Raw genomic sequence first — 13,475 nt, 5'->3', positions numbered from 1 at the left:
CTGAAGGTATCAACATGAATCATGCAACTTTTTTCTTTATATACAATCCATCTTAGACATTTTCCTGCCACAGTGCATGTAGATTTACATCATGGTTTAAAGCCTGGCATTATGTAGATTTATTGTAGTTTGTATAATTCTCAACTGATATGTATTTGCATTTCTATTCTGTTTTTTATTATTTAAATTCTACTGTAATTAAAATTCCTAAATATTATATTTGTATGAGTACTTCCACAGAACAAATCCTTAGAACAGGAAATAATAAATGAAGGCATTTCAATGTATACTTTTCTTTTTACAGTCTAGCTATGAGTTGGATATTCTTCCAGCAAAGTAGAAATTAGTGAAGTTTGTAACCTATAATTGCATAAGTATGGAGTATATTTTTAAATAAAAATTATTTTTTATATTAAAAGGAAAACATATTGCAATCTCCTTGTGAGAACAATTTTGTTTTGGCATACTTTAAGATTCTTAAAGTGACAAAAGCTATTCTGAAAGCAAATGTGATTTTATATGGAACTGTATTTATTAGTCACTATTTGAAAAACACCAGAACTGTGTGTGAGATCTAGAGACAATACCCAGCAGAGTCATGGACAGCAGACCTGTTACAATAATTCTGTGCCCCTGGAGATGAAAGCCTTTGAGATTTAGCATTTCTGACTCAGTAAAAGAGATTTCCATCCTTTGCTGACTTTTCACTAGGTGGTAAAACAATTTCTAAGTAGATGATCTATTGCTGGATGTTTCATCACATGGATCCATTTCCTCAAGCCCCCTGGGATCTGATCAGCCACCCCCAAGAACTCCCCACCTCAAGCATCTGCTGAGCCCTCCACTGGTTGCAGTTAACCCGGGCCAGCACCATAAAGCATTTTCCATTTTATTTTCCATAGCGGCATCATGACTACATTCCTTGTCCTCCGAACGGGAACCGGGATATAGAAGGAAGAAAATGTGAATGGTCATGCAACATAGGAACATTTTACTTAACCTCTCTGTAGGGTCTTTGCCCTCAGATGTGCTCAGTCTTGAACACATAAAAATTCTATGACCCCAAGTCCCCATCCAGCTACCATTTTATCTCTATATTTCCTTTCACGGCCAAACACCAGGTAAACATTTGCTATTCATACTATCTCCACTCTCTCCCATTTCCAACCTATCCTGTCTCATTCCTGTGCCCACCTTTCCTCTGAAGCAAATCTTGCCACAGCCCCTGGGGACCTCTACCTAGGAAAGTGGAATGGAACGTCTCGGCCTGCTCAGTGCTTGAACGCAGACACCATCCCCACACATTGCCTGTCAGGACATCCTGCATCTCCATACACCACCCTCTCCTGGGTGTCCTCATCCCTCTCCAGCCATTTGTCCTTCTCATCATTCTTTGACCATCATTCTCCTCTGTCCAGCTTATACATGTTCTGAGTCTCAGGTGTTAATGTTGTTTTCTTTTTAACCTTGTTTAAAATTGCATTTTCTCCTGAAATGAATCCACTTTTTGGCTTTAAACATCATCCAGATGCCAGTGGCTCCCAAAGTTTCATCTCTGAGCAGGAGTCCACTGCACGGTCTAAATTCCATCTACATCAGGTTTCAGAAAACTGTTGCCAACTCCCTAATCAAAATTGCCTTTCCCTCTTCCTCCCCAGCTCTGGTCACAAATTTTAATTAAATATTATTTTGTAATTTTCTGCTTCTTTAGTTCATTGCAAATTTTCTTACTAAGAGCTCTTTTAGCATTTCTGGGAAACTATTATTTTAGGTACTAAAAAAGAAAGTAGAAAATATATCAGAAAGCCTGAAGGTGTCATGTACCTAGTAAAATAATTTTATATTGTGGTTTTTAAAACTGAAGCAGGGGTGATAACAGCTAAAGGCATAGGAGACGAACTGATCACCTTGATGGTGACAGATAACATTTGTGGGCCTCTTGCTTGGTATCGGGCAAGGTTCTAAGCAATTATGCGGATTATCTCATTAACTCCTCCCAACAACCCAGTGCAGTCAACTCCTACCATACCCATTTTACAGATGTGAGCCAGCAAAGGGAAAGAGCTTATCCAATCCAGCTAGTAAATAGTAGAGCTGAGATTCAAACCTCGGTAGTCTGGTTGCAACAACTGCACCCTTAACCACAATGTTTTACTGCTCCTCAAAGAGAATGTTTCTTATTCTAGTTTGTTGCTTTTTTGCTTTTCTAAGGGCTTCCCAGAGTCCCAGATCTTTTCTGCCATCTTCCTTTTCTACAGCTACCAGTTGATCTTAGAAACCTAGACCCCCTTATTTCTCTGTACCACTAAGTCATCACACGTACAACCTCCAGACTTAGGCCTGCCTTCTGGAGGTCATGAGGTGCTAATTTGTGAAATGCTACATGCTTGGTTTCTCATGATACTTTCTTAGACAAACCTCACACTGATATCATTTACATATGTGTCTGTCCCCTGAGCTAACCTATAAACTCCCTGAGGACAGAGACATCTTCTGTCTCTTAGACACTTCTAAATTCCCTGGAATGACTCATGGCACTTGTTCAAAAATTTAACAATTGTCTCATTATGCAGTAAAATGCATTTGGGATCTAAATATGGCTATCATTTATAAAGAGAACTTAAAGTAAGGTATTAAATAAAATGAAGAGGAAAGAATTTTCAAATAATGTCTCTTCAGATCAAACCAAAAATATTGGTAATCTAGTGAATATTGAAAATCTCCAAGGCATGCAATAACAATACTTCATCTCCTCAGTGTGGAACTTGTGATTTGTGTTAACACAGAAAGATTTTAAATGTATTTGTTGCTAACTAGGACAGCAGTGTACTTTGCTATGTTTACAATAATTTAGTCCATGAGAACTGCCTTTATTTTCTTACCTTCAAAGGTGACTATTTGTTGAAGGATGCATAGTTTTAATACGAATTTTTTCAGTACTTAATTAAAGTCAGATCTGCCTACAGAGAACAAAATCAAGTAAACCTCTCAAAACAGGTTGACATCCTGTTGTCTTTACATTTGCATTTGTATTTAGTTTTCTGTACTTATTTCAAAATATGGTAGCTATCAAATTGAATATACAATCACTGTAGCATTATTAATTTCTTTTGCAAACAAACACACCTAACTTTTTAATATATACTCATGTGTTATTATATGTTGCAGACAAACGAGAAAATTCCGTGATGCTGAACAAGAAAAAGATCGAACATTGCTTAAGACCATCATAAAAGTTTGGAAAGAGATGAAATCCCTTCGAGAGTTCCAGAGATTTACAAATACTCCCTTGAAACTTGTTTTGAGAAAGTAGGCTTTTTTGAAAAATTATTTTATTGGGATATATCACACATCAAGAAAAATGTATAAAACTTGGATAGAGTTTTAAAAGTAATTACAGATAAATATGCATATAACCATTTCCCAGGTTAAGAAATAGAACATTTCGTACCTGAGCAGCCCCTCCCATATAGCATCCTCCTCAATCCCCAAAATAACAACTACCTGGACTTTTGTGATCATTGTTTTCTTGTCTTTATAGTTTTGCCAACTATGTGCAATCCCTAAGAATATACAGTTTAATATTGCCTGTATTTGACTTCTACATACCTGAAAGTATGTTGTGTGTATTCTTTAGTGAATACATACATGTTTCCTTTCTTCAGTACTGTGTTTGTGAGATTCATCTACTTGACAGCACATGGCTGTAGTTAGATTTCTTTGCTTTATAATACTTCATTATACAAATATAGCCAAACTTGTCCATTTCCGTTGACGGGCATTTGAGTTTATTCCATTTTTCAACTGTTACAGAAACCACTTCTGTAGGCATTTTTGTACTTGTCTTTTAGGGTACATGTGCCCAAGATTTCATTTCAACTTTACATTGCTGATTCCAAACATTCCAGAAGTTGTGCTGATTCATGCCTTCACAGGGGTTCTCGTAGGTCCATATCACCCATATCATGCCGATTACTTGGTGGTGTTAACTAACATTTTGCCGACCTGCTGACATGTTTTAATTTATATTTTCCTGACTACTCATGAAGGTGAGCATTTTTTTGTACATGCACTGACTATCTGGATTTCCACTTTTGTGAGGTGTCTGTTCAAGGCTTTGGTCACTTTTTGGACTGGATTATTTACCTTGTTATCTTTTTTGGTAATTTGGAGGCATTCTACATATAACATGGGAATTTGTTAGTAGTGTGTATTGCCGATATCCTCTCCTACTCGTTAGTTGTCTTTTACTCTCTTTTGTTGCTTTTGATGGATAGAAATTCTTGACTTTAAAAAGATAAAATACATTCGTTTTTTCTTTTACTGTTGGTGCTTTTTGTGTGCTTCTTAAGAAATTCTTCCCCTGAGTCATGTAGATATTCTATGATATTGTCTCCTATAACCTTTATAGTTTTAGCTTTCACATTTCATCTTCAATTCATTTGGAATTGACCTTCATTTGTGGTGTGGAGAAAGTAAGCTTTGATAATATTTCTGCTACCTAATTCACTAGACTTTTATATATGCTTAAGAGTACAGTTTATCACAACACAACCATGTTCTATGTGTTAATGCAAGAGCATCTATGCTGCTGGTGTTGGTCCCTTTCTGATTGTTTCACCTGGATAAGTGTTGTGCCTATATACTGACACAAATAGTAACAAATTTGGGCAGTTATCTGACATATTGCTTTGAAAACAGCCATAGTACAGCCAAAGATAGCTGCAAATCGTGATTTTTCTTTGGCTGTAATTACAAAATCGAGGGAAAAAAAAAAGGTAGTTTTCAGGACAAGCATAAGACTGTGTGATCTTTGAGACTAGAGACCCTGTTGTCGTTGTATATCTGGTTTCTGCCAGAGCACCTGCCGCTTAGTATCTGCTCAGTTAATGTTGGTTAACAATAGTAACAAATTTAGGCAGTTATCTGACATATTGCTTTGAAAACAGCCATATTTCAGCCAAAGATAGCTGCAAATTGTGATTTTTCTTTAGCTGTAATTATAAAATTGAAAAAAGAAGTCAGTTTTCAGGACAAGTGTTTAAGACTGTGTGATCTTTGAGAGCAGGGGCCCTATTGGTATTGTATATCTGGTCCCTACCAGAGCACCTGCCACTTAGTATCTGCTCAGTTAATATTGGTTGACAAATTCAAATATGCTACCTCACAAAATAATGGCTGTCTCCTAGAAATTGCAGTGTTTGTGCTTTCGAATTCTATCTCCTAGGCTGAGCCTCCCACAGAAGCAGTACAGAAATCCTTGCCAGATTATTTTCTCTCTCCCTCCCTCCCATCATCCCTGCTGCTAACTCTCCCTCCATCCCTCCCCTCCTTCTTTTTGAGTTTATAGGGTAAACTAAATTACAGGCATTTTACCCATGAGGTCATAACACTCCTTCCCCTGATAAGTAGCTATCTTCCAAAACCCTTTTCTCACATTCTTGATTCATCTAGCCACCTTATGAGAAAGCATAGTTTTTCCGCCCCCCGGCCACACACAGAATATTCAAGTTTATTCATGCTTTTGAATAGCAATGAGAAAAGTGAACGGTTTTCTGTATATCAGAGATGGGACATAATTTTGAGGCCAAATTCCCCCTGATGTTTATAAATTTTGGGTACCACTGTGCATCCAAAGTGATTTATTTGGTAGTCATCCTAGAGAGCTGTAAGAGCTTGTGCTTGGGGGACTGTAAACTGCTTAAACTCCAGGAAACATGTGTCCATAAGCAAATATTTGTCAGCTCTATGCACTTGTCTAGGTTTTTGTAAAATGGATTACGAAGCTTAACTGCTTTGGGGAAAATAGTGCAGTCAGTATTCGGCACCATCTCCAAAGTGCTGGGTGGGATGGATACAGTCACCGCACATTTGCCGCCGCCCACCAGGAGAGCCATGCTGTTCATCAACATGTTAAGGGCTCTGAAAAGATGACCAGCAAGGAACCTTTCACACTTATTTAATCCAGCATTGATATGGACACAATATCTTTTCCTGATGGGACATCTCACAGAACTAATGTCCTACAGAACACACTGTGGAAAACAGTGGTTTGAACGGGGCTGATCTCCTGGTGGAGTGTAAACAAAATCATCAGCGAAAAACCCAAATCCTCCATCCAAAGTCAAAAGAGTGGTTTCACCATCGTTCTCAGCAAACTGTCACAAGGACAGAAAACCAAACACTACACGTTCTCACTCATAGGTGGGAACAGGACAATGAGAACACTTGGACACAGGGCGCGGAACATCACACACCAGGGCCTGTCGGCAGGTGAGGGGCTGAGGGAGGGATAGCATTAAGAGAAATACCTAATGTAAATGACGAGTGGATGGGTGCAGCAAACCAGCATGGCACATGTATACCTATGTATCAAACCTGCACATTGTGCACATGTACCCTAGAACTTAAAGTATAATTTTAAAAAATTAAAATTTTTAAAAAGTGGTTTCAGGGACTCAGTAGCAACAAAATGAAGCAGTTCCTCAGAGACTTGAAGAAGTAATAAAATAAATAATGAAATTTCCACCACTATCAGTTGAGAACTTACAGGCCCCGTGTCAGCACACCACACAGATCATTTAACGCAGAGAGGCATGGCTGCTTAGTGTTCAGTGGGTTGGGCTCATATTCAGCCCTTCCACTCACCAGCTGTGTGTTCTTGGGTAACTTACTTAACTTCTATGAGCCTCTGTCACCTCATGTATAAGAGGCGGATATCTGCCTCACAGGATTGTGAGTTTACATGTGTGATATTTTTAGAAGAGGAACTGGCACATGGCAAGTCCAATATAAGTATTTGCTGTTATTATTGCTCTCTTAATTTCCAGAAATAACCAAGGGACTACAAATTATTTTAAAGGGAAAAAGTTGACCAGAAAGCAGATGAAGAAGCATATGAAGCAGAAATTCAAGCTGAAATAAGTGAACTGTTAGAAGAGCATACGGAGGAGTACGCACAGAAGATGGAAGAGTACAGAACGTCGTTACACCAGTGGAAGGCCTGGAGGAAAGCGCAAGTGTGTAAACAAACACTCAGCCTGGAATAGGGCTGGCCAGGAAGGGTCTGGGAGGACAGCCTCCAGCACAGGAGTGGGGAAACCAGACTGGCAGACTAGGGTATCCTGTGGCTCCCTCTGTCTCTTCCCCTGTCCCCTGGCTAAGGGATAAAAGGATGAATGAATTGACTGGCTAATGCATTCGCTTAAAAAGCCACCCAGCTAATTGATACCAGAGCCAGCTTTGTCCATAGAGAATGCTATGGTAGCACTCTGTGACTATTTAAATAGTGTAGAAATCACTAATGCTTGTGTCCAGCACTGTGCTGAGTATCTTACATGCATTATTCCATTAAATGTAGGGATTGATGCTTTGGAGTTTCCTTCAGAAAAGTATATAACTTTATGGACATGACCCTACAAAACTGAGTCCAAGGGCAACAAATAATAGATCAGGTGGACCTGCAATGCTCATTGTGCTTACACACCTTATTTTAATATTTCAAGATGTGTCCTTAGCCTTGAAAACCAAAATTAATGATCACATGAATACTTACCATTTTTTAAGCTCTTTCTAGGGACCAGGCTATATGATAAATGCTTTTTAGGCATTTCAACAGTCTCATTTCAACAGCCCTGGGAGATATTTCCTGGGCTCCATTCTGTAGATGAAAAAACTGAGGCACAGAGAGGTCAGGTGACTTAGTGACCTGCCTGATTACACATATCTGATTGAAATGGGGCTGGGGTTTGCATCCAGGTCCATCTGGCTCTGAAGACTGTGCTCTTAAATGAAATTCCAAAATTCCTGTTTGATGTCATGTTGCCTCAAACCCAACAGAGGGCCAAAAAGAAGAAAAGGAAACAAGCAGCAGAAGATCATCCCGATGATGAGATTGAGGAGCCGCACCCTGAGGAGGACTTTGTGAAGCCCACCCCTCCGGAGCCCACTAATCGGGCAGTGATAGAGCAGGAGGTGAGGGAGAGAGCAGCCCAGAGCAGGAGGAGGCCTTGGGAGCCCACGCTGGTTCCAGAGCTAAGCCTGGCGGGAAGTGTAACACCCAATGATCAGTGCCCCAGGTGAGTGGATGCTCTGACCATAAATGAGGCTGACATCTGATACACATGTTCATGTGGGCACATGCACACTATGGGGAGTGTACACTTACTGACCTACTTTAGCATCAGGAGAATCATCAACTCTGAATGAATATTAGGTTGAACCACATGAAATTGCTGGCATTTGCCCACTTTAGGTGATTTCATTGATTCACCTACCTCATGCATCTGCACTGGCCACTCAGGAGCACACTGGAAAGCTTCCTGTAGGAGAAGCATCCCAGTTGCAAATCTCTGCCTGCTCTTCACAGTGGCTGGCTGTGTGGCTTCTGATTTGAGTCCCTTATCTGTAACCTCAATGAGTCTTCGGTCCACTGGTAGCATGTCCCACCTTTCTGGCAGAGGCATGGATGCCTCTCCTTGCCCCTTCCTTGATTTCAGCTGCTCCAGGGATCAGCTTGTCTCCTTGAAGACCCCCCAAAACATTGTAGGTATGCCCTATAGTTTGTGTTTAAGTCAGACCATCTGAAGCATACCCTCCAGATTTGATAAAAATACATGTCTAGTCATTCTTACTTGAGAAACATCACTTGATTTATATACATTTGTACATATAATAAATCCATAAACATACATTTATAAGTTTATCTTCTTTTTTAAAATTATAACATAATAAAAATATTTTTATATTTCCTATTTATTCTTTCCTTCGCTGTATAGCCATGGTTCTCAAAGTATAGCCCTGGAATCAGCAGCATCAGCATCACTGAGGACTTGTTAGAAACACAAACTCAGGCCAGGCATGGTGGCTCATGCCTATAACTTCAGCACTTTGAGAAGCCAAGGTGGGAGGATCGCTTGAGGCCAGGAGTTGGAGACCAGCCTGGGGAACAAAATGAGACCTTGCCTCTATTGAATAAATAAATAAATACCCCAAACATTTTAATACCTCACGTTGAAATAAATGTGTTTAAGAAAGATTAATAAAAACTAGCCAGACAATTATTTAAAGGCAACAAACTAAACAGAAATTTTAAAAATAATTTTAAAAAAGAAAGAAATGCAAACTCGCAAGTTCTACCTGAGACTTATTGAACCTGAAACCCTGAGGTGGGGCCCAGAAAACTGTTCTCACAAGGTCTCCAAGTGATTCTGATGCATGTTATGGTATATCATCATTAATTAAAGGGAGTCCATTAAAATCATCAATACCACAAAATCCCAGACTTAATTCTCTAGTAAACAGAAGATCTATTGTGAAGACAGGGACTATTGTACACTGGAATCTTCAGTCTCCCAACATGAAAAATGAGAATTCAAATGAAGTCAGTCAGCCTCTGAGTTCATTAAAATGTGGGAGTTAATTAGGATGTCATTATAAGACTTCTCACAGTCTTGGTTTCAAACTTCTGCTAATGTTCTAATGTTTATTTTTAAATTATAGCTTTTTGTGCATTTTCATGTGTTCTCTCAACTTCACATATTAAGACGTTATACATAAACTATTCCCCTGCACTAAGTAAGCTGTTTTCAAGGCACAAGTACCATACCCTATAATTTCGACATGAACGTTCAAAATATGTGATGACAGAGCATGCTTTCTAAAAGGAAAATTTGGGCTTGATTTGGTCATCTTTTATGAGTGGAGTCTAAGTCTAGGGTGTCTTGGATACTTCTTGCAAATTTGCTGTGAAGTATCCTTTATTAAAAAAAATGCTGGAGTAATTTGAGCTATTTCATCTAGAATAAGTCTAAATTATAGACATGTAAACAGTTAAAACTACCACCCCCTTTAATGAGTAGATAATTTCTGTTTGGAATGATGAAAAAGTTCTGAAGATGGATAGTGGTGATGGTTACACAACATAGTAATTGTACATAATGCCACTGAAACATACACTTAAAAACGGTTGAGGTGATAAACATTATGTTATGTTATATATATTTACCACAATGGAACAATTTTTAGTAAACTACCACCCCCCAAAAAAACCTGAGCTTATTTCAAATTTTGATGTCCTAACCTTTTGCTTTCCTTAATTAGCTTGAATTGCTATTTACTTAACAAATAACTGGCATTTTTTGGTGGACGTCTGTACATGTATGTACAATAAAATTAAAGACCAATGTGAGGTTGGTTTTTTTTTTTTTTTTTTTTTTTTTTTTGAGACGGTGTCTTGCTCTGTCATCCAGGCTGGAGTGCAGTGGCACGACCTCAGCTCACTGCAAGCTCCGCCTCCTATGTTCACGCCATTCTCCTGCCTCAGCCTCCCAAGTAGCTGGGACTACAAGCGCCCGCCACCACACCTGGCTAATTTTTTGTATTTTTAGTAGAGACAGGGTTTCACCATGTTAGCCAGGATGGTCTCAATCTCCTGACCCTGTGGTCCGCCTGCCACGGCCTCCCAAAGTGCTGAGATCACAGGCGTGAGCCACCGTGCCCAGCAGGTTGTTTTTTTTTTTAACTTTCTGAGTCAGATTATCTTTAAAAATAAGGAACATGTATTAATACTCTGCATCCATTGAACATTCACTTACTGTCTGAAAACGCTGAGAAAAACTTGGTATCTTGGAAAAGTGAACTTGATCTAACTGCTACAATATGCTGCTGTATTTTTAGAATAAAACTTCTCACCCAAATATAAATCGTTATTATCCCCTATGTCTTAAATTTATTCCAGTTAACAAGGAATATGTGAACTTAAAACTTTGGGACACAAATGTAAAGCTTGCTTCAAAAACCTGAGGAGACTGTAGTACAACGATGAATGGACTCTAGTTCTTAAATCCTCTGTGCCCTTTTCAGTGTCTGTTAATGGTTTCTCCATAAATTCCATGTTACTTTGCAAGACCTGTGGCTCCTCTGGTTAAATGAGGGCTGACATGACTGGGAGAGTTGCCTGCAGTGTGCCTTGTTCTGTTCAGTTCTTATTTATCATATATTTTGGTGATCTTAGTGAATGATTACTAACTCCAACTGTGAATGGTCTCCTTTTGCAGAGCGGAGGTCTCGAGAAGGGAGGATGTAAAGAAGCGCTCAGTGTACTTAAAAGTGCTCTTCAACAACAAGGAGGTGTCCAGGACAGTCAGTCGGCCACTAGGAGCAGACTTCCGAGTTCACTTTGGGCAGATTTTCAATTTGCAAATAGTCAACTGGCCGCAGAGTTTAACACTTCAGGTACACATTTTAATTATAGTCACTGGCCAGGCACTGTGGCTCATGCCTGTACTTTGGGAGGCCAAGGTGGGCAGATCACTTGAGGCCAGGAGTTCGAGACCAGCCTGGCCAACATGGCAAAAACCACATCTGTACTGTAAATACAAAAAAAAAATTAGCCAAGCGTGGCGGCGGGCGCCTGTAATCCCAGCTACTCGGGAGGCTGAAGCAGGAGAATCTCTTGAACCCAGGAGGTGTAGGTTGTATTGAGCTGAGATCACGCCACTGCACTCTAGCCTGGGCGACAGACTGTGACTCTGTTTCAAAACAATAGTAATAATAATTAATATTATTATAGTTACTGCCCCAATAATTTTTTGTTCATTACAGGTGTGAGATGATTTTAAATCATCCATGGGTTATACATACGTCTTGATAGAGTCTCAAGCCTCTTCCTTGGCACATCTGTTCTTAAAGTCTTAGAAGAAAGAGATCTGTTCCCCAACTCACCTACTGAAAATGCTGGCAGAATAACTCTGGCCACAGTGCTCTGGAGTGTCTGCCTTGAGATGGGAGAAGGGTGCTGAAGGGGGTGGGGCACAGGGAGATCTCCAGCTCATTCATTGAAGACATATTTCATTATCACCCTCTACAGGGACTCTAGCGTCATATAACAGAGAAATCAATTACGCCACAATCATGGGAGGTTATAATGTCCGAAAGATACAGGTGCTAGGATTCCCCCCCCAAATTAATAAATCTTCCCACTAGCCTAAATCCCACCATTAGCAACATATTTATTTGAGTCTATTTTAGTTTCCTGGGGAAACTAAACCTTAACAAGGAACCACTAACTTGGTGGCTTCAAAACAACAGAAATGTGTTTGTTCACAGTTCTGGAGGCCTGAAGTCTGAAATCGAGGTGTCAGTAGGGCCATATTCCCTCCAAAAGCTCTAGAGGAGTATCTTTCCCTGCTTCTTCCAGCTCCTCCTGGCACTTAGAGTTCCTTGGTTTGTGTTAGCATAACTCCAATCTCTGCTTCCATCTTCACATAGCCTTCTCTGTTCTCTCTCTGTGGGTCCTCTTTTGTCGCTCATAAGAACACTCTTATTGGATTTAGGGCCCACCCTAATCTAATATGATCTTATCTTCATCCTTAACTAATGACATCTGCAAAGACTCCATTTTCAAATTAGGTTCACATTCTGAGTTTCTGGGTGGACATCAATATGTGGAGGATGCTATTTAACCCATTATAGTGTCTTCAGTCTTGCTTGTTCTTTCGGTGACTCTTCTCCCACAATGCTAACGGGTCTCTCTTATAATCCTAACAGGCTTGTTAACAAGGATTGCAACTTTGTGGCATGCATGCCCTTGTTTCCCCACCACCACCCAAGCAGAAATCACAGATCCTCATCCTTCACTCAGGCAGAAATGTCTCACTCCCCTCCACCACCCTTGCCAGAAAGCAATAATTGATGGTGCTATTTTTGTTGTGTTTTCCCACTGAGCCTGAATATAATTTTAGAACTCTTCTCAATACAGTACTTCAGGCAGCCACTACCTATTCCTAGTGAGTATAACTGACAAAGTCTGCAGGTACCATCACGGCTGTATAATTAATAAAATATTTACGTACTTCTGTACTGACTGATAAATAGCTGCTGCCCTGACCTTCCCAGATGCCATCCTGGCCACATAAGCCCCACTTCAAAGATCCCCTGGCCCTTCCCACAGTTGACCAATTAAAGGGGGTGGCTGACCAAGGCCAGTGCTTCCAGGGTCCTGTTCCCAAGCTGTGGTGGGCCGCTATTCTAATGAACCCAGGAGGTGGGTTCAATACTGTGTATAGTTCAGTATTTTGAATATCAAGCCCTGCCTAGACCTCAGTAGTTAAAAACCTTCTACGATCTGTAGAGGACATTTGCAACAGCTGGGATGTGTTCTTTTGACAGTGGGAAGGAAGCACAGAACTGCATGGAAAGAGAGGAGGTGGTGCCAAGAAATGGGAGGCAGAACCTGAAAGGGCTGGCACTGGACACCCAAGGTCAACCGCCTTGGCTTAGAATTTCTCCAGAGCCTGTGGCAGTTTTGTCCTGTACCTTTTCATCTGTGATCTGGGGGTGGGTGAGGGCAGGGTGGTCCTCATTTACAAAGCGTCAAGCATCAAGACTCAAGCAAAATTCCTTTGCTGTATTGATAACAGGATTGATATCTGCACAGCTGAAATTTTTTTCTTGAAATTTTAGAACTTTAGAAT

General features: G+C 40.1%; 1 protein-coding gene across 2 annotated transcripts in view; it reads left to right on the top strand.

The window, feature by feature from the left end:
* Positions 1-13,475, top strand: part of CC2D2A (coiled-coil and C2 domain containing 2A) — a 135,384-nt gene that overhangs the window by 63,984 nt on the left and 57,925 nt on the right. For both annotated transcript variants that reach the window (XM_017875353.1, XM_017875352.1), the window contains 4 exons: positions 3,169-3,309; positions 6,863-7,019; positions 7,840-8,078; positions 11,058-11,235. In XM_017875353.1, coding sequence (XP_017730842.1) covers positions 3,169-3,309; positions 6,863-7,019; positions 7,840-8,078; positions 11,058-11,235 — 715 coding nt within the window. The remainder of the gene's footprint in view (positions 1-3,168; positions 3,310-6,862; positions 7,020-7,839; positions 8,079-11,057; positions 11,236-13,475) is intronic.

Source organism: Rhinopithecus bieti, unplaced genomic scaffold (genome assembly GCF_001698545.2).
Source record: "Rhinopithecus bieti isolate Rb0 unplaced genomic scaffold, ASM169854v2 scaffold_9237, whole genome shotgun sequence".
Classification (NCBI taxonomy): Eukaryota; Metazoa; Chordata; class Mammalia; order Primates; family Cercopithecidae; genus Rhinopithecus; species Rhinopithecus bieti.
The sequence above is the reverse complement of the archived record's forward strand: the minus strand, read 5'-3'. Positions and strand labels throughout refer to the sequence as shown.